The sequence below is a fragment of the Opisthocomus hoazin genome, chromosome 3 (assembly GCF_030867145.1).
Source record: "Opisthocomus hoazin isolate bOpiHoa1 chromosome 3, bOpiHoa1.hap1, whole genome shotgun sequence".
NCBI lineage: Eukaryota > Metazoa > Chordata > Aves > Opisthocomiformes > Opisthocomidae > Opisthocomus > Opisthocomus hoazin.
The window spans coordinates 21,062,410-21,078,014 of record NC_134416.1 but is presented as its reverse complement, the minus strand read 5'-3'; the positions used below and the strand labels follow the sequence as shown (position 1 = coordinate 21,078,014).

The 15,605-nt window shown below is 45.2% G+C and overlaps 1 protein-coding gene across 2 annotated transcripts in view; it reads right to left on the bottom strand.

Moving 5' to 3' along the window:
• SYBU (syntabulin) overlaps window positions 1-14,628 on the bottom strand; it is a 43,204-nt gene extending 28,576 nt beyond the window's left edge. The window contains exons 1-2 of one of the 2 annotated variants that reach the window (XM_075415669.1): window positions 14,363-14,628; window positions 13,988-14,168 (exon numbers count right to left, since the gene is read on the bottom strand). In XM_075415669.1, coding sequence (XP_075271784.1) covers window positions 13,988-14,168; window positions 14,363-14,389 — 208 coding nt within the window. In that variant the 5' untranslated portion in view covers window positions 14,390-14,628. The remainder of the gene's footprint in view (window positions 1-13,987; window positions 14,169-14,362) is intronic. The other variant, XM_075415670.1, reaches the window with a different exon arrangement.
• Between the last annotated feature and the right edge of the window lie 977 nt (window positions 14,629-15,605).

Genomic DNA, 15,605 nt, shown 5'->3' with positions numbered 1-15,605 from the left:
CAATTGCACTCTGCTCCCAGTGCATTATCTTTACCTAATATGAAACTCAAAGAAGTACCTGCAACTGAGCCAAATAATTTGCATAACCATTACTACTTCCACCCTGTTCATTATTCAAGTCAAGCCCAATCTTGCACTGAGCTTTGCATGGGCAGATTGTTTAAAAAGCATATGATTGTGCATTTATGAGGTAAAAGGGACTCCTGGAACTCTCTAACACCCTCCCTGCCCACCTCCCCTCTGCAGGAAAGCGCAGATTTTGCTGTTTCTAACTATTGCTTCCTCAGTACAGTAAAACAACCTCATTCTTCTGTGTGAACCGGTTTTCCTTTATGCCTGGCCAGTCATTCTAACCTCACCTATTCATTCCAATGTTCTGCATCTCATTTCTCTGCGTCCTGCTCCCAGTGATGATGAGCAAGGTACCTATGGGTGCCGACCGTCCAACGCATGCCATACGCATTAGCATGTAACAACAGGCAGCAGTCTGAGGTGTTGCTGCCCCGGTCTCTGCAAAGTGCCGGACATGATGCCAAGGCACGGGGCAGCCCAGCCTACTGCCAGAATTCCCTCCCAAGGCACAATGGGGAGTAATGGCACAAAGCACCTAATCCAGCTGAATCATATCTCATTCCTTTAAACCAGATCAATTAAGCCTACAAGCATCTCCTTTTGCTATCTTGTTGCTGCCTTTCGCAACTCAGTCTATTGCAACTCACCCATTTTTCTAGTTCCGAGCAAAATAACAGGAAAGAGAAGACTGCCAATAAGGTTTCCAGCCCATCCTCACATTCATCCTGACTAAAGCAGGATTTTCCCCTCCACACTGCCCTAGTGAGGCCTCATCTGGAGGATGGAGTCTGGACTCTCTGTCCAGTTCTAGGCTCCCCAGTTCAAGAAAGATGAAGAGCTAATGGAGAGAGTCCAGCGGAGGGCTACAAGGATGGTGAGGGGACTGGAACATCTCTGCTACGAGGAGAGGCTGAGGGAGCTGGGCTTGTTCAGCCTGAAGAAGGCTGAGAGGGGACCTAATATATACTTGCAAATATCTGAAGGGTGGGTGTCAGGAGGATTGGGCCAAGCTCTTTTCCGTAGTGCCCAGCGACAGGACAAGGGGCAATGGGCACAAACTGAAGCATAGTAAGTTCTGTCTGAACATGAGGAAGAACTTCTTCCCTCTGAGGGTGACGGAGCCCTGGAACAGGCTGCCCAGGGAGGTTGTGGAGTCTCCTTCTCTGGAGATATTCAAGACCCGCCTGGACAAGGTCCTGTGCAGCCTGCTCTAGGTGACCCCGCTTCGGCAGGAGGTTGGACTAGATGACCCACAGAGGTCCCTTCCAACCCCTACCATTCTGTGATTCTGTGTGAATCTGTGATTCTGTTGCCCACATGATTTTAGTTTACTTTTTATCCTTTCCATTGCCATCAACATCACAATATAACTCAACATGGAGAATAAAGGTAGCAATTTCCTCCCAGATCAGCATTCATTTCCTTCTACCAGGGGTTCAGAGTCCCTTCTGCAGGCTGAAGGAATGCTGCCTACAGGGATCAGTGGATCACTGGCTCCATGGATGAGCTTCTGAACTGCATTTAAGCAGCTCCTTTAGCTATGTCCAAAGCATCTTCTCTTTAGTAGCACGCAAATATTCATATTCAAATACATTCAGAAAAATTGCAGGTTCATGGAGTTTATTTTTAATGATGACCTTTCCACTTAGATGTTTCTCTGTGTGGCATTATTTTGAAAACTTTGTGTTTTTTAAAATAAGACGAGAAAATAATTACTTTGTCTCTCCACCAATAAAATCATTGCAATACCTGGACAGGTTCTGCAGACCTCACAGATGTGTTTTATCTGGGAGACTTCATGTAAAAATGACTCCCAAAGGTATCAAGATGCTACATGGAAGAACCTTAGCAGCTGATAAAACCTTTAAAAAATGAAAGAAATAAACTACAGCATGAAGAATGAGGGCATTAAAAAACCTGAATATGTAAAATTAACTGTGATAAGGAAATAGGGTAGCTAAAGAAAGCATACAAAAATAGCAAAAAAACCCCACTGATTACCACCACACCGCATACCCCCATTGCCTCTGATATCACACTGGTGGATTATGTCATATCCACATATTCTCATTTTACTCTTAAGGACTTCAGCTTTTGTTGCAACGGGGCGTTCATTAAAGGAACAAATGAGCCTGGCACAAAGAACAAGAGCTCTTCTCTACTCTTGCCCCTTGTGACCTTTATACCCACCAATAACCAGGTGAGCATTCATCCAGTTGAAGTAAATGGATGACTTTATTGTACTCCCTCTCCTCTGATCGTTTGTTATTTTTTATGATGTAATGTATAACTTCTTCTACTTAGTATTAGGCAGAAATGTGAACAGAATTATAAATTTTCCAAATCTAGGGCAAGCTGCAGAGAAACATTTTCCTGTGTCAGCTTTTTGTGGTGCTGTTTGAATAATCAGAATCTTTATTATCACAGAAGGGAACAGCTGCATACGAAACACCAGTGCTCACCACCAAAGGCACGCAAACCTCTGCTGTGTGCTGCAGGGATCCACCTCCCACCCGACCTGCAGCTCACCGTTCTGGCACAAGGAAAAGTCCTGGTGAAGACTGAGGTGCAACTGCTCGGTGCGAGCCAAATTGCCTGCACTTATCTTTGTTCTTCCCTGCTACCGAAGTCTTAAAAGGCTATTTAATTGTATTTAATATTCCCCACGGAAGAGCAGCAGGCTTCCCAGAGGACCCTGACCACACATCAAACGGATGCCCCCTCCATCCCGCAGAGAGCCTGACCGCCCGCCCTGCTCATGGCTGCAGCGAACACCTCCGCCCCTCGTCTGCCGGACGAAGGATGCACCCATGGCACTGTGGCTTCAGAGCTTCCTCCAGACCCGTAGGCTCCTCCAAAACCGCACTGACAACTCTGACAGAAGGAGGTGAAGACCTCCACCTGCAAAGAAATGGGCCAAGATAAGGAATCTCTCTCCAAACTTGGCAAGGGGGTTACAGCAGCAGACAAGCCCACAATGGGATTCACTTTCTGCTGAAGACATGATGTGAATGTAGTTTTCAGCAAGGTCAGTTAAGGATCCAGTCCTGTAACTTGGCAGGAGTTTTGTCCCAGTAAGGATTTCAGGTCCAGACTTCTCAGGAACACAGATAGACCTGCTATACCTTCTCAGGAACGTTAGCTTCAGGAAGACAGGAGGGAGAAAGCTGGCAAATACTGCTGTGAAAGTCCATACTTCTGGTCTTGCCTGTATTATTTACTTGCACAAGAGGGAAAACCACATAAATTTATAACACACAACTTTCATTGATTTCTTAGCAATATTCACGGTGTCTTTTTTCACAGTGGCCTCCTCCTATGAGCGTTCTGGGAGTAGACTTTCCCTTTGAACATCAGCTGGATTTCATCACTGAAACTCTGTTCAACCCTTCTCCCACATCAGACAGCTTGCCAAGTTTCCAAGCCAAGCACGGGATAATGTCTCCTCAAACAAACAATCAGGGAAGTTGCTCAGAGCACTCTGACATTTGCATGCACTGACTAGCTTTCAGATAGTAAAGTCAAAGTATAAACAGCAGTGTTAAATGTAATAATACTCTAACAACTGACAAAAATATTGTTCTCGTAGACCTTAAGGCCATACGTTGAGGCGTGGCGATTTCCTCTTATTTTCTGGGCACAGAGGCTTTAGAAATTTCACTGGAGTATGCTTTAGAGCATTTTTTAGGAAAATCCTGCCTTTTCCTGAAGACTTCACAAAATACTGAACTTACAATCTTCTTAAATAATGCATCCAAATAATTAATGATGCTCTTGCTGAGGAACCACTGACTCATCTTTACCCTCACTCCTAGCGGCCAGATCTAGTTATGCACTTCTATGAGTCTGAACTGTCCATCCCCTACCCGACCCCTTGCCTACTGTCCCACTTCCACCTTCTCCTAACATCTCTTGACCAATGTTCAGGCTGTACATACTCTGCTTTTCCACTATGAAATGGGGATTCCAGAATGAAATACTTGCCTCTAATGAACTTTCAAAAGTTCAGTGTACCAAGGCAAAAACAGTTTTCTGACTTTTACCTGATTGTTCCCTTTCTGTTCATTCTGGGATCTGCTAGCCCAGGTGGCCATGGCTCTGCCAAGATGATGCACTGTGAGCTGGCTATTGACAGTGAACCACAAAGGCTATGTCAGAATTTTTCAGGTTAATGTCCCAATCTGCTTGTCTGCTCCATGTTTTTTTGATGCCCTACGTCTTGCTTTGATCTTTTTTTAGTGACTGGTCTTGTAGCACAGGGGTAGTTTATGCATTAATTGAAGTCGCTGACAGACACCAAAGGGCATGTATCACCTAGCTTCCACCTGCTAAGGCTCCTCTGTTTTAAATGTAGAGAAAGAAGCTCCTTTGGAGGGTGAGTCAGAAAAACAGCCCAATTTAGGCTTCTTCAGTCATCCCACCACTGTAAGTCACTGTCTGGAGGATCTCACCTCCTTCCATTGACTCGCAGAACCACCATTCTGACTTGGGCAGCTGAACCAGCAAGGCGTAAGGGCTCACCGACTGGTCAGAAAACGTGGCTAACAAGAGGTTCACATTGTCATTCTGGAACCTGGGAAACACAGAGAACCACAGTAAATGCAGCAGGATAAAACATAATAGTATAAAATGAATTGTACACGTAGAAAGACAGAGGTGGAGCATATTCACGTGCACACCATCAGGCTCTCAGTAGGTAGGAGTCTAACTCCTACCTCATCATGACACTGAATGGCCCTCTGGAGGCACCCGCATCTGCCCAGGGAGCATAGCTGAACGTCAGAAGTTTGAATATTCTCCTCAGCTCCGATTTGCACTAAAACATCTCACTTTTACTGCAGCCATTCCAGTAAGTGATTTTATGTACTCTACAAGATTAGTCATTTGCTACAAACAATGTCATCTGCAAACCTGCAAAATCACACAGACTGCTGAAAAATATATTTAATAACGTCACTAAAAGTAGAGTCCTAAAAATGCTACTAGTTTTGGTGCTTCTGATCCATCCTAAACTCATTTTATGGCTATTTTTAAGACCTGTTGGAGTTGGTATTTAATAAAATTAATCAGAATATCTTGTGCTTGTGAGGCAAGTGTCTTACCAGAAGTCAAGCACTCTAAAGCAAAGCAGAAGAGCAAGCAAATCTATAGCCCTGTCAGGAAAAGAGAGAAGGTTTATTTGACCAGGCCTACTTAAACAAAATCCTGCTAAGCAAATTAATTCCACATTTAATCTCTGTGTCTCTGCAGACAGAACTTGAATTAACTATGTTCCATTCTTCTTGTGAACAAAGGCAGGCTAGCAGCTCCACCACTTTCTGAGGTCACCCAGAGAGGCTGTGCAAACACTTGTCCTTGAAAATTTTCTAAACTTGGATAGACAAAGCTATGACTGATGTGATGCAGTGCTGGAAACAGTCTTGCTTCAAAAAGGAGGCTGGATGAAATGATTGCCAGAGGTCCCACACAACTTACATGCTTAGGATCATACTTTTCCATTTTTTAGATATTCTACAGCTAGGAACCACCCTGTTTTTCCCAGTCCATCTTTCAAGCTGGAACTATTGATTTTAATGTTCTAGTCTTGAAATCTAACTCAGTAGTGAACTAAGTAAAATCAAGACTGAACATCTTCAGCTCCTTTTGATCGTTGCTGAGGTTCCTATCATTAATACATAGGCAACTTTTACACCTGTTCTTCACCAACCTTGCTTCCATCACACCCAGAGGCTGACCACTAATGGTCACTACTGAAAATCTAGTACGGAGGCTGGTAGCTGAATTTAGCAAGTGCTCTTCTCTGGTCGCTCACAGCATGGCATAAATGGTGGCAGGCTCATATTGTGTAGAAGAGGTGAGAGCAAGGTGAAAGAAGATGGACTGACCCACTCCTAGAGCTTGGACATCTTTTACCACGCAATATTTCCCATAAACATGTCCTTAAAGCTATCAGCTCTCGACATCTGACTGTACAATAGCTAAGCTACACTGAAGCAGCAAATTTTAATTGACTTTGGCAGCAAACGATGCCACTACTAATCTGCCTTCTATGTGAACATTTCACTAATAAGCAGGACTGACCTGAGTTCTGGGAAACCATCTCAGAAAAGGACTATATAACTGTGGTTTACTGGCTTTGTCATTACATTTATAGCACCACTAATGGTATCAGTATTAAAGAACAAAAGCATCAAAGCTTACTAGTAAAACTATCAATAAAAATAGTACTGTTACCAGGAGAGTGCTGCGGTCAGGAATAGCATAGCTCCTAGAGTTTTGATATCACATCACAGATAGCATTTGGGCAAGGGATTTAAGATGATAAAGGACTGAAAATGTGTATGAAAATTTTAAAGAAAAATTTTAACTAAAGGTCAGGAGAGGAAAGAGTCTGAAGAAGAGACAAAGAAGAGTTTTGGCTGTTAGGCAGGATTTTTTAAGCACTTTAGTAGGCTTGGTTACCCTTTTCTGAGGTCAGTAGCTGGAAGCGGAGTCACTGCTGCTACCTTTGGTGAGAGAGCCTTGACTATATCAAATGTAAAAAATACTACCTATTTCATATCAACATAACGTGAAATGTATGTTTATATAGATGGGTTTCTGCACGTGTGGTTTTATGTGCTTAGTTCACTTATGCAGCAAAGGAAGAAATTATAAATATTCCATCCAAATTTGAAGTACCATTTCTGGAAATAAAAATCTTCAGTAGACCACATAGAAATTTGTACCTGCTCCTCACAGGTTATAACATGTTACACTTCTCTGTTCTTACATAGCTCTGCCTCCATGGCTGACAGCATGTGACCGTGACCCTCACAGCTTCAACATCACCTCATAACATTGCACTGTTTGCCTTCTAATGATTCTTGGAAACCACGTATGTTCTATCCAATGTTGTTCTATGCATTTTTTGTTTTAAATTGCCACCAAACCCAGACTAGCACTTAGCATGGCCACAGAATTCACTCACTGTGTTTGGTGATACATAGATGCCAAAACATTGTTCCAAATTGTCAAGGATGTATATTACCCCTAAAAATGTAGTGTTAAAACATGTCATGTAGAAGTTCTTTTAAACTATCAATATTCTCTTTTAATACAAAAGAAATCAAAGACTTCTGATTAAAGGTTTCATTTCCGCTACAAGTTGTGATGTTCTTCAATACCCATGGCAACATTCAACTCCATAGAAAATTGTGTGAAAAGCACTTCAGAACAAAAGTACTAGATTACGCATGGGTGGCAAAGAAAATACATGATATAGTTTAGAATTCAGTCCATAGTACACAGCAAGCTGCAACAAACAGGGTAGTAGAAAGGGTGAGGTACTGACTGTTCTCGGGACACCATCCAAAATGTGCCAGAGCAACTGACCTCAGGAGGCTCTGGGTCAGGCTTTAAAGGTTCACAGTGCTGACAGATACATAAAAAGGTGACAACAAACATTCAAAAGGTCAAATATTTTGGCTTCCAGAAGTTGTTGTGTGGCAAAGGAACAAAAAGATCGTTACTTAGTAAGAGGGAATAAATTGTGAAGCTGAAAGGGAAGCAGGGAAAGGCCAAAAACTGAGGAACGGTCAGACTTTACTGTTTAGCACCTAGGCACTTTTCTCACTTCCATGTTTGGAACAGACCTCTGTGCTGGTGCTTGACAACGTGAAGCAGTAATAAATTATTGCACATAAGCTGGCCCAGCAGGAAATTCTCCAGAGAAGCAGCAGTGAGAAAACGAAGCGTATCACCAGCGTCGCCTTTATGCAAACACCATACATGCATTTTTGAAAGCAGACTTGTTTCAATGTTCTTGTAAATTAATATCACAGTGATGACTGAACTGCCTTACACAGTGCTGCAAACAAATGCGACTGAGAAGACCTCTACTTCAGAAGTTTGGAAAAATGGGAAAGGGACTGTGGAAAAGCGTAGCATAAAGGACTGGAGCAGAGAGAAGATAACTTTCAGTATCACATACTTGAGCACTTTAAGAATACCCCTTTGACTGAGTAACACAGGCTAAAAAAGCAGCAAATAAACCATAAGGAATTATTTAAACAAAATATTTCTTCTTGTAACAAGAAATAAGAAGAATGGCAGATCTGACTGTTTCCATAATAATACATACATATATATATATATATACACACACACACACACAAATAATAGAGGTAATTATTTTCAGTAATTCATATTAACTCTCTGGCTTCAATCTGTTGATTTGTTACAGTACTGAAAATTTGTTTTCCTTTATCTTTTTCTATTCAGAAATATATATTTAGTACACACACTTTAATAGTGTAGCCTCCAGGGCTAGCTGGTTTGCAATACAACCTACATCAAAGCTCTAGGAAAGAAATTAGTTACCGGAGTGTGAGAATGTACAGCATTTTGTCCAGTAACACCCGTACAACAATTCTCCTCAGATCTGTGGCTAGCAATATGTGTAGCGCATTCACATTGACTTTAATAAGCCAGCCCAAAGCCTACATGCTTTTTTTGACTTATGCACTGCAAACTCAGCCCCAGCACTATCAACAGCTGGGCCAGTTGGCAAATATGAGTTCAAGGGGACCGTGCCCAGGAGCAGGCGAGCAGGGCACGGTGACACTGAGATGCCTGTTGCAGCGCCTGCACCCCGGGCTTAGAGAGCAGCCAGGCTACCGGAGCATATTTACTGTGCCACACCTGTGAAAAGCAAGATTTAAAAAAAATCCTTCCACCAGAAAAGAACAAGTTATGAAACAAGCAGTGAGCTCAGACCTTGAAATCTGAAAGACATTGCAAAAAAGAAGCTTCAACTTCTGTTTTCGAAGACTTTGTTGAAGTGAGTCACATTCATTCACACAGAAAACAGCCACTGTTTTTCAATGGCCCATAGTACTACGCAGTCTAGTTAAAAAAAGTGATTTGCAGGTAAGCCCAAGAAAAGAGGAGCCATTTGTTATGGGTATAAAACAAGTCCTCTGGCTCATAAAGTCTTCTGCTGAACTGATTATTAAATGCACAGGTGCTTCCTGCAAAGCTGCATCTCTGTTAGCAACGCACCGCTGCATTACCTGCAGAAACTCAGGCGGCTGGCTTCTGAAGAAAGGCTGAAAGAAAGCTTGGGCATCACGGTAAAGGTAGCATGTAACAAGTCTTCTTCATAAGAAGAAGTTTAAAAGCTGAGCTATTTAAAGGCAGAAACTAGGAAAAAAGTATATCCCAAACTAACTTCCTTTCAAAATGAAAAGCTAAACAGGCTGTTACTGAGTTCAACACACCCAGGCTGTCTTAGATCCAAAACGCAGCTGGCTTGGTATCAAAAGGGCACACACACAAAAATCAAGGATGACGCCCCGCCCTAAGGATCTTGTTTCTTACACGGCAAACATTGTAACTGGACCTACCAACAGCAGCATGGCAGCCGCTCAGCCACGGACCCGCCAGAGGATGATTTGCTCACCGCGCTAAAATCGCGCTCTCCGACCGACCTAGGAGGTGAGCACACACAGCCCCGTCAAAGTCACAGAATCACAGAATCACAGAATAGTAGGAGTTGGAAGGGACCTCTGTGGGTCATCTAGTCCAAACCCCCTGCCGAAGCAGGGTCACCTACAGTAGGCTGCACAGGATCTTGTCCAGGCGGGTCTTGAATATCTCCAGAGAAGGAGACTCCACTGCAACTTAGGAGGAAAAGACACACAACACAGGCAAACGCTGGGTAGCAGCTGAGCCAGATGAAGCTGCTGGGAGAGCATTTTCCATCGTTTGGCATCAGATGCGTTCTGTGGCTGACATCCAAGCCAAAGGAGGGCAGTGGCTGAAGGAGGAGAAGCGCTCCCCTATCAAATGACAAACAGGACCCCAGACGCGCTGCGATTTTAAGGATTGCGCACAGTGAATACGGATACAAAGGCTCAGCTCGCCTACACAACATCCAGAAAGCATCCATGTTCCTTTGGCAGAAACAAAGAATATTGAAAATGCATTTCATCAGGAATATCACAGGTAAGATTAACAGTCTCGCCATGTTTCACATGGATTTACAAAGCAAAACTGACATAAGTCCACTGCAAATAATTGACCATCACAATCAAGGGACTCTCTGATCCAGTCACACATGACGAAGAGAGAACTGATCTCACAAATTTAAAACTTAGCCAGAACTAATGACTTCTTCAAAAGAAACTAAACATTAAAAGAAAGTGGTTCTCGTCTGTTGCTGAGAGGTATTTTTTGCTGTTGCCATCATGCCCACAGCACTGCCACAGTTCCCAAAGGCCCCCCCTACCTAAACCAACATTCACGACACATAGAAGACCCTGATGCTCTCATTTAAAGAGAAAGAACAACTCCAAACCTTCATTCATGCATCGGGACGAATGTAAGCACCCAGAGAAAATGGACAACGTCAGAAGCTCTAGAGAATCAACCAGGAAATACATACTTACATAGAACAGGAAAAAAAAAAAGAACCAGTTCTACCAGGGCAAAAAGAAATCTACTGACCATAAACACTTGGTACCAATAGGAAAGGAAGAAATGTAGAGACCAATTTGTTAAAGGAAGGGGAAAGGGATTATTTCAGAAGCCAACTCACATGATCTGCTTACCAAGAACCTTGTGGAATTCAGTGCTCCAAAGGAGTTACAAAAAAGACATTTATCCAAATGCTCATGAGCTATTTCATACTGCCATCATACTATCATTCATCACACTTCATTCATCTGCTCATTTCTTCCAAATTTATTACTTGCTGATTTTAAATACACATTCTGCACGTGTCACTTCTCAGTGAAGATGGTAAGTGCCCAGCGAAGCACTGGGAGAGGCAGGTGAGAGGCTGCAGCCCCTCCACTCACCTCACCAGGCAGCTCTTCCCCATCCCCTTCCCAGAAACACGAACCAGCAGCCACTTGCTGCCGCTGGGGAATTTCCATCTGAATTAGACATACCATGACAAGGAAGGATCATAAGTGGAAGACAGGGAAGAGACATCAGAGAATGAGGAAATCGAGTCAGTAACTGCTGCCATACCTGCATCGCAGTGAAAGCCCACCAAATCTATCACCTACAAAACCATGTACGGGGATGGAGGACAACGCCTCAGCTGATTCAGCGTGACCTGGATAGGCTGGAAAGCTGGGCAGAGAGGAACCTGATGAGGTTCAACAAAGCCAAATGCAGGGTCCTGCACCTGGGGAGGAACAACCCCATGCATCAGTATAGGCTTGGGGTGGACCTGCTGGAGAGCAGCTCTGTGGAGAGGGACCTGGGTGTCCTGGTGGACGACAGGTTAACCATGAGCCAGCAGTGTGCCCTGGCTGCCAAGAAGGCCAATGGAATCCTGGGGTGCATCAAGAAGAGTGTGGCCAGCAGGTCAAGGGAGGTTCTCCTTCCCCTCTACACTGCCCTAGGGAGGCCTCATCTGGAGTACTGTGTCCAGTTCTGGGCTCCCCAGTTCAAGACAGATGAAGAGCTACTGGAGAGAGTCCAGCGGAGGGCTACAAGGATGGTGAGGGGACCGGAACATCTCTCCTACGAGGAAAGGCTGAGGGAGCTGGGTTTGTTCAGCCTGAAGAAGAGAAGGCTGAGAGGGGACCTAATAAATGCTTGTAAATATCTCAAGGGTGGGTGTCAGGAGGATGGGGCCAAGCTCTTTTCAGTAGTGCCCAGCGACAGGACAAGGGGCAATGGGCACAAACTGAGGCACAGGAAGTTCCAGCTGAACATGAGGAAGAACTTCTTCCCTCTGAGGATGAGGGAGCACTGGAACAGGCTGCCCAGGGAGGTTGTGGAGTCTCCTTCTCTGGAGATATTCAAGACCCGCCTGGACAAGGTCCTGTGCAGCCTAGTGTAGGTGACCCTGCTTCGGCAGGAGGGTTGGACTAGATGACCCACAGAGGTCCCTTCCAACCCCTACGATTCTGTGATTCTGTGATTCTGTGATTCCTGGCTGCGTACAGTTTGACGGCTTGCAGCAGACACACTGGGTAGTGCACACCTGTATGTGTGCTGCAGGCAGCCTGAGAAGCACAAAGGTCTCATGAGGAAAAAAATCAAACTAAATCAAGGCAGCATTCGTGGAAGAATAAAAGATGAATAAAGGAAATTAAAATATCAGCAGTTGTGCTTCAGAGGCAGGTTAAGAGAGCAGCACTGCACTGCTGAATACCTCTGTGAAAGGCACCTTAAAACTGTCAAACCGCGAGATCAGACACACCCAGAGTAAACACAAAGCTCTGCTGGGATTCAAGACACAGCCCATGCAATGCAGTGGGACAGCAAGGGTCTTACTTTGGCAGGTCTGTGTCAAGTAGATCTGAAGAACGCAATACAAACCCAAAAGATATAATTAAAAAGAATGTCAGTACCCAGGATGAAAGGCTTGTCAACACATGGGGGAAAAAAAATCGGGATAAAAAGCAGCCGTTTGGGAGAGATCATAAAAATAATATATTTCTAGAAAGCTTCAAAAGATTTCACTTCTTCGTTTCTTACGAGGCAACAGGCAAACTCAAACAGGTAAGGTGAAGGGATTCAAAAGTCATGGGGAAAAGACTTCAGCATTTGTGCAACCTATATTGTTTATTTAACGCTCTGCATTGTTCATTAAAGAATAACCAAATAGATCATTCCACTCAACCTGAACTGCAAAATCTATTCAAGCTAAGAAGGAAATGGTAACCTCAAACATGGATATGGTGTTTCTCATCTAGAAAAACTGACTGTTCTCGTACACAGTGTACAACACACTGCTTTTTCTGAAAAGAATTAAAAAAAAAATCTGATCCACTGTAGTGAAGACAAAGATAGATATGAGTGTCTCTGCCTGCCCTCAGGAAAATCTTTGGTAATTTAAATACTCTATAAATAAACAAAAAAGAAGTTCAGGAACATGCTCTGATATTAACTGTTACAAAAATACTTGTTCTAATTCAGATGTTTAGGTAGATGGAGAATGTTATGCTCTCCAAAATGCTGACTATTAAAACCAAATTTTTAGTCACCAAAATATTTTTTAAATTACCACATGCATGTAGAGCCCAAGGTGTTTGTGATGTGACCTTCAATGCCATTATCCATGTGCATAACATCATACACGGTGAAGAGGTTCACTGAATTAAAAGATTACTCACCACTAGTAGGTATCTGAGTCATTCACTGCTAGCTGAGGCACTTAGATTGTGCTCAACTCTACACAGAACAAGTATTTAACATAAAAAATCTGGTTTCAGGGAAAGGGATATATTCATCCTGAAGAGCAAATGACTGAGGTCTGCAGCTGGGGAGTGGTAATTTACTTCTGATGCATCACCCAGCCGTTGCCCTCTCTGTAGAGAAGTCGTCATGCCCAGCTCACGCCTGGCGACATGCTTGTCAGGAGAAGACTGAATTCTCTAACAACACTCACTTCACTATGACAGTAAAAACTTCACCTACATATTTTGTTCCGACTCATGCATGGAGATCATTGTCACAAAACTAAAAGGAACGGCAGGCAGTATCTGACCCATTTATGATGCCCTTCATAGCACCTCCCCTGTTCTACAGACTCTCTGGCTTCCGAGCTTTTCGGAATGCCTCAAACCCACGCTGCAGCTCCTCAGGCAAATCTCTCTCTTTAAAGCAACTATTCTGCCGCAGTAAAACCGCCAACTTTTTCGCGGCAGAGAGCAGAACTCGAGATGGAAACATCTGGTTTTGCTTACGGACACGCATTAGAAAAACAGATACTGGATTTCCCAGAGAATAAAAATCAATGGTTGCCTTTCTTCATCTGCAGAGCGGGATGCTCCATCCGAGCCCGACGCGCGGATGTTGTGCCTGGGGGTGACAGCGAAGCCTCGGGGGTCGGCGTGACCCACCGTGACCCACCCCCTGGGCGAGGACTGGTGCAACTGGGCGGGGAGGGTGGTGGTCCTTTCTGCGCTACCTGAGCAGAAGCTGTTGCTGCTGAGCGTCCTTCCGCCGGAGGAACCGGGCGGGTTAAATTCCCGGCTCTCCTCTTCCGAAAAGGGAGACTCGGAAGAGGGGGAGACCTTCTGCTGCGGGCGGAGGACCAGGCGGGGGATGCGGCTGCGGGATATCTCCTTCTCCAGCTGTGTCTTCTGCTCCTGCTCGGGAGGGGACACCCTGGCGTCAGGGACCCCCTCGGATGCGCACTTCTCCTCCCACAATCCCCGCAGGGGCAGGAGAACACCGGACACCCCCCCTCGCCGGTGTTCTCCGGGGGGTCACACCGGGGGTTGTCCGGTGTTCTCCTGCCCCTGCCTCTCCCCGGTCCCCGCAGCCCCCCCCAGCTCCTCACCTTGCTGCTGTCCCGCAGAGGCCCCATCGCTCCTCAGTCACCCCCCAACCGGCGACCGGCACCTGGCATGGGCGAGAGGGATGGCTTTCAACAGCGGGACTCGCTTCTCTCGCTGCTGCCGCCGCCGCCGCCACCGCCCGCTGCGGCTCTGGGGGTGGCGGAGCCCGGCCCGGCCCCGCCGCTCCCCGCCCCGACACGTGGTGCCGCCGCCCGTCCCGAGGGTACCGGGCAGGTGCGGGGATCGGGGCGAATCCCCCACCCCCTCTCCACACACATCCCCAGCCCTCCCCGGGGGCCGGCTCGGGGGTCCCGGGCCGCAGCCGTATCGCCTCGGGCAGAGGCAGCTCCCTGCCCGCTCCACCCCCCCCACCCCCCCCACCCCCGCTCCCCGCCCGGCCCTGGTCTCGAGATATATAAAAAAAAAAAAAAAAAAAAAAATCAGCGTAAACGTTTTAAAATCCGGGCAGGCTGAGCCCGGGCTGCGCCTGCGGTTTTCTGGGCCTGGCAGATGTTCGCAGTACAGATGTGATGGATGTGCAGCCGTATAAATAGCAAAACGCGTCAGATGTTCTCTGCTCCGTGTTACTGCTCAGTGGCAGCTTTTTATGGGACATGCGGAGACGTAACAACTTACTCGGTTCTCAGGACAACGCATTGCATAATGCATCTAATTAATGTGTTGTCTCTCTTGCCTTTCCTCGCGGTAATTGTTGCTGACCCTCCTATTGATTAATGCACGTGTGTTAACCCTGTTCATCTGCTTCCCAGAGCGAGTCTACTTAGAAGACACACATTTATTAGCAGGGCCGCAATCTGGGCCGTACGCATATCCACACAATGGGGGAATAGGGCAGCTTTTCCACAAAAAGGATAATGAAATTCTCGATGTGAAGGTTCCACATGAATATCTGCTTATAGGCCTCAATGAGCTTGCAGAAGCTGTACTTTCAGCAATAGTATTTTTGGGCAAAGATTTCCTTTGCATCTACGCTTCCTACAAAAGGCCCCAGTTGCTGTTGGGAACTTCTGTTTGCTACTAGAGTGTAAATATTAAATACGGTCTCAAAAATAATTAAGAGCAAATGTGTCTTTAATGTGCACTGCAGAGAACATAACCATCAGTAGTAGGAAAGGTGATGCATTCATCTAGTCCTCGAAGAGGAAAGAGGACACTGGTGAGTATCGACACACTGATTGTTGCATATACAAAGAGTTATAATTACTAATTTATTAGCCTGGAGTC